The sequence below is a fragment of the Gracilinanus agilis genome, chromosome 4 (assembly GCF_016433145.1).
Source record: "Gracilinanus agilis isolate LMUSP501 chromosome 4, AgileGrace, whole genome shotgun sequence".
NCBI classification, from domain to species: Eukaryota; Metazoa; Chordata; class Mammalia; order Didelphimorphia; family Didelphidae; genus Gracilinanus; species Gracilinanus agilis.
The window spans coordinates 126114066-126120065 of NC_058133.1; the positions used below are offsets into that span (position 1 = coordinate 126114066).

General features: G+C 34.7%; 1 protein-coding gene across 1 annotated transcript in view; it reads left to right on the forward strand.

Annotated features, from left to right (window-relative positions):
- Window positions 1-5290, forward strand: part of TGFB2 (transforming growth factor beta 2) — a 104528-nt gene extending 99238 nt beyond the window's left edge. Inside the window, exon 7 of the mRNA XM_044676903.1 lies at window positions 4249-5290. Coding sequence (XP_044532838.1) covers window positions 4249-4407 — 159 coding nt within the window. The 3' untranslated portion in view covers window positions 4408-5290. The remainder of the gene's footprint in view (window positions 1-4248) is intronic.
- Window positions 5291-6000: the final 710 nt, after the last annotated feature.

Consider the following 6000-nt stretch of genomic DNA (forward strand, 5'->3'; position numbering starts at 1 on the left):
AGAGGTGTGACTATTCCGCCTACGTTATTCCTAAGCGTGCCCAAGTTTGATTAAAATGTGATGGAGAAATAGCTAACAAAATAAATAAAACAATAGCACATAGTTAATGTTAATATGTGGTTTTCTAAGTTGATTTTATATCCTGTGGGGATCCTTAGTTATGGTTTAGTGAACCCCATTTCTATTTGACTTTGATACTGTTGGCATAGAGCAGTGGTTCCCAAACTTTTTTGGCCTACCAGCCCTTTCCAGAAAAAATATTACTTAGCACCCCTGGAAATTAATTTTTTTAAAATTTTAATAGCAATTAATAGGAAAGATAAATGCACCTGTGGCCATCACTGCTCCTCTAATCACTGCAGCACCCACCAGGGGGCAGTGGCACCCACTTTGGGAATCATTGGATAGAGTTTAGACACACAGGATGATGGCATTTCCACATGATTTCTGGTCAGAGTGGCACCAGGTATACTACCATTCATGGATGGATGCTGGAGGAATTTGTTATTTATGGGCAAAAAGATATGAAATTTCCATAAATGAGAAATCATTATGAGTTCACCTGACCACACTCTGCCTTTGGAAAGTTATATAAGGTTTGTCCCCTTAAAAACAGTTTTTAAACTCATTGAGGGTGAAGTGAAGGCTCTCAGGATTCTCTTATATAAATTGTAGGTACCCTCCAAGTAGTTTTTTAATAAAAGGGTGAACAAATAGCATGGCGTTACAGACAAAAAACAATAAGAGGAAATATTTATTATGTGAAAGCGGGATGGTAATTTGTCCTCATAATGATTTGTTAAATGTTTTTATTTCTAAGTTTACATACTCCAATTAGAGTGATTATTTCCCAGTTATCTAGTGACTTAAGTCAAGAAAATAATAATTTATGCCTGCTTATCATTTGAAAGTTTGCAAAGCACTTTATGCAGGAGGCACCAAATTGTTATACTTCAGTTTTAAGTTTAGAAAGCTTAATAATAATAGTCTCAAAAGTCTTTTAAGCTTTAATTAACTTAAAATTGAACTAAGACTTTTGAGACAATTATTGTATTTGAGGCTATTATTTTTTATTACATTACTTATAATGATTATATAATATAAGCTTATATCATTTACTATAAATATTATTTGTAATATTTATTCTCTGTTAAATAGTGCTAAACAACTAAGACTCAATTATTATATTTGAGATTATTTATATTTAAATAGTTTTAAGTTTTAGATTAAAAAATAGAACTAAGACTTTTGGGACACTATATAGATTATCCAGTTTAAGCCTCACAAAAAACTAGTGAGTAATTGCTGAAAGTATTATCACCCCCATTATGTAGAAGAAGCAACTGAGTCTTCGATTAAATAACTTGCCCACAATCACACAGCTGGTAAATGTCAGAAGTAAGATTTTAACACAAGTTTTTCTAAGCAGAGGTCTAGCATCTGATTGACTATGCATACTACCTCCGAACAGATAGCTGACTTGGGAAAGGAGAAGGCTGAGAAACAGATTAGGTTCTATGGATTCTAATCTATAGTCTTGTCTTTGCCGTGTATATACTTAGGAAAGCCTCTGTATTCTCCATTTATACTTTCTAGTGCCTGGTAATAATTAATAATAATAGCATTTACATAGCACTTTAAAGTTCACAAAGCATTATGCTAATATTATTTTGTCCTTAGAATCAAAGAAATTATCAGCTAAACTGGTTGGCAGAGGTCATTTCATCCTGGTATTTTTTTTTTCATTTTATAGAAGAGAAACTGAAGTTCAGAGAGTTTAGGTGATTTGTTCAAAATTGAATCATTAGACTGAGGCAGTGCCAAGTCCCTTAACATGCATCCCCGGGCTTTTTCTCTTGGTCTTTTATATCGTTCCTCCTGTCTGGGTCTTCTAGTGTCTCTACCAACCTCTGGAAGAGCTAGGTTAGACAGATAATATGATGTGGTAGAGACGAGTGCTCAACTTGGAGATGACAAGAGCACACCTGAGTTCAAAACCAGCCTCTATCACTAGCTGAGTAACTTTGGTGAATCCACTTAATCTCTGAACCTCAACTTACTTGTCTGTGAAAATGAGGATAACTGGCATCTGAAAGGTTGATAAGAAACTAAAAAATGGTAATGCTTATGATGTGCTTTGCAAACTTTAAAAGATATTTAAACATCATTATTATTATCTTTTCTCCATCATTACCTTTGCAATTCTTCCTGATTAAGAGATGTTATTGGAATAACCTAGAGTACTGAATAGGAAGGTGAATTTGCTGCCAGAAAACATGCATAAAATATCCAAAAGAGAAATATGAATCTATAGGTTTTCCAAGAATTTGGAAGTTACCTATCCTAGTAATATCCTCCAGAACTACCAATATCAGTTCTTGCTGATAAATGAAATGGTTTTAGGGATCTAATTCTGTCTGACATCAGACAAACAACTATGACTTCCAGTCATTCATCTGTATTCTGAAACTTTGGACTGACATTTAAGGTGGTGCAGAGAATGTAGTACTTGACTTTGAATTGGGAAGACCTGAATTCAAATCCTGATCTTTGTGCTGTTCTTATTATAACAAGTAGATTTGGACATTCCAAGGTAACTGAGTCCTCAGCCTCAAAAGATTCTCATACATTCTCTTCCTTTTGTCTGAGTCCCATTTGGACAGACTTGTCGGGGAGCAGGAACAGCAGTTTAGACTAGTCTGAATTGCCAGGTAGAGACATTGTTCAGAATCTTAATACCTATACATAGTGTGGGAAATTGGGAATTGTTCTTGTTTTTCAAGGAGAAGGAAGAATAAACTATCATGGTCACAAGGATGTGGTTTGGACAGTTCTCCAAGAAGTCAGAGGGAGTTTAATAAAGTAGTTAGTGTTGCAGAGCTGAACAGAACTTCTGTCTGAGGCTGAAAAGCTACATGGAATCTTTGAAGAAAAGATCAATTAGTATTTAACTTACACATTAATGGCATTCTTGGAAATGCCTATATTTCATCACCTATAGACTTCTCTTAGTGAATGTCCAAGTGAATATAGTGTGGAATCAAAAGTATAGTGTTAGTTATAGAAATTGGACCTTCCTTTGATTTCATGGTTAGCTCTCTAATCTTCCCTTCCTTCTCTTTCTCCTTTCCCTCTCACATGGAAGACTTTTTTGCATGTGATTTTATGTGATTTTAAAGAAATCAATAGAAAAGAAAAACTGGGCAGTAAGGAGCCTTCCTGCTGTTCTCTTGATGTATGTTTGTGCTAACATTTTATGAAAACTGAAAGAAATCTCTCTCTGAAAACTTTAAAGTGAAACTAGGAATCAGATCACATAATTCATTTAACAGGAAGCTGACAGAAGATTTAGAGTTTGGAGATCATTTAGTTTGACCTTGAATTTTTAAGTGAGGCCCAGGGATCTTCAAAGCCCAGCCCAAAGTCACACAGATAATAACGGTGCTGGCTTTGGAACTCAGAGCCTAACGTGACGAATCCAGTGTTCATTCATAATACTGTGCTTCCTCATTCTGGCAGTATTCCAACTCTACAGAAAGGGGTTTTGCTCTGTATCCAAAAATGACTTAAAAGTCTGTCATGTTAAGCTGTGGCAAAGAAGATATATTTATTCATTCCATAAACATGAGTGCTTATGATATATCCACATATTTATGTATATATCTCAGAGAGAACCCTACTCTAGGAGGAGAAGATAATAAAAGCTAGATGTCTGCCCTCCAGAAGTTCATAATTTAAGTGGAAAAATGTATGAACATGGAAGGAAAAAAAACCACAGTGCAGTTATAAAAAAGCTTAGGACCAAATGTAAGCTTTTACCCCACTCATTAGCAGTAAGTACTGAGAAAATGTATAGAAAAGAAGTGATCATAAGGACACCAAGTTTCTTGAGGGAAAGCTTCTTGAGAAAAGATAAGAAAAGCATTGATTTCATGATTTTGTTCAATCTGATCAATATTGCAAAAATGAATTGCTGAGATGGTCACCAAAGATATTCAGTGAAAAGTAGCCAATTCACCCTTTGCACATACATGTAGCCTAATATTGGTATGGATAGCATAGGGAGGGAGAGCAAATTGCAAAATTTAGAATTCTTGACAAAGATTTGTAATAATATAATATAAGACTGAAATAAGTTCTTTGAGTTATCCATAAGGTCACTTTTTAGTTCTCTACACCATCTACTAATGTCTTTCATCCCTTCCTCTTCCCATTTTATTTTTTCACAACTTCTCATTCCCCTTGCAGGTTCTCAGCTTATATAACACCATAAATCCAGAAGCATCAGCGTCTCCTTGCTGTGTGTCCCAGGATTTAGAACCTCTCACCATCCTCTACTACGTAGGCAAAACACCCAAGATTGAACAGCTTTCCAACATGATTGTCAAATCTTGCAAATGCAGCTAAAAATCTTGGAAGCAGATAAGGATGATTACAATGATGATGATGATGATGATGATGATAATGATCACAATGAAAAGGACATTCATACCAAGTGAAAAAAAAAGAAAAGAGAGAGCCTCAGTTCATCAGTGTTAAAAAAATAAAAAAAAAGAAAAGAAAAGAAAAAGCGGTACTAGTATGAACACTTTGGAAGTTTGGTTCTTTGTTTTTTAAAACTGGCATCCGAAACAAACAAAAAGTTGAAGGCCTTATTCTACATTTCACCTTCTCCAATAGTGAGATAGACAAGAAGCAAAACCTTTTTTTTTTTTAAAGAAAAAATAAACACTGGAAAAAATTTGTTTAGTGTTAACTATGTGAAAGGAAAAAAACAGGAAAAACCCATTAAGTGGAGTTGTTGTATGTACCTGTCCTGTCCCACGCCTCACTTGATTTCTCTGTATTGCTATGCAATAAGCCCCTTTCCCATTTCTTTTAGATGTAGACTTAACAGTGCATTATTTATTTGTGTGTAACTATACAATGAACATTTTGTGGCCCTCAGAAAGCAAAAACTGGTGGATGAAGAGGAGACCAAATCAAAGGCCAGAAACCTGAGGATGGAAGGCTTAGGGAACTTGAACTCTGACAAGCCAGGGGTGGGGGGAAATTTAAAAAAAAAGCCACATAGTGGAGTAAAAACTGAATTTAGTGATTACATGACTAAGAAAGTCTGACTTGAGACAAAAAAAGAAAAAACAAAACAAAACCCAAACACGTATTTCATATGCCAGATGTCTAAGGAAGCTTCTTGTAAGGTTTAAGATACTGAATAAAGCTCATTAATAAAGGAAATCTTTAGCCTGAAAGATAAGTCCGTAAGATTTTTTTTTTACTATAAGTGATTCAAATGTCAGTTTAGTAAAACCAATGAAATGTTGAAATGTTTTGACATATACTGGTCTAGTCGTCAGACTTTACTTAATGTGTTGCTGTATAGCTATGCTATGGGATTTTTTTCCTTCTTTTTGGTATCTATAACCATACCTATAGTATTACAATAGGTGGGTAATAAAGCCAGCTTAATTGGAAACATATCTGTAGATCTCTGTTGTAAACTATTAAAAAAAACCTTTAAGTACTTTACGTGTAATGTGTAAATTTTCACCGTATTTTTGTATTCTGTAATACTGTCAACTATAACTTTGAATTTAAATTTGGGGCTCTTTTTTGGGGATCACCCAGAATATTATGTTTCCCTCTAGCTGGCCAGTATGAGTAGAGTCCCTATATTTTTTACTTGCACTACAAATACATGTTTATATGATATTTGCTATACATGTGCTTTGTATATTGTTCAGCATTATGACATAAGCTACCTGACTCCACTTGTCTTTTTTCTTTTACAAAAAAAAGAATAGATTTAAGTTCATTGTTTTTTCTTTATCCATGGATAATGAGACAACATGGCCTAGGAGATAAGACTTCTGGCCCTGGAATCAGGAAGACCTGGGTTCAAATCCACTCTGCAATACATTTTAGTATTATGGCCCATGGCAAGTCCCTGAACCTCTATTTGCCTGCATCGACTTCCTAGAACTTACCTACTAATCATAG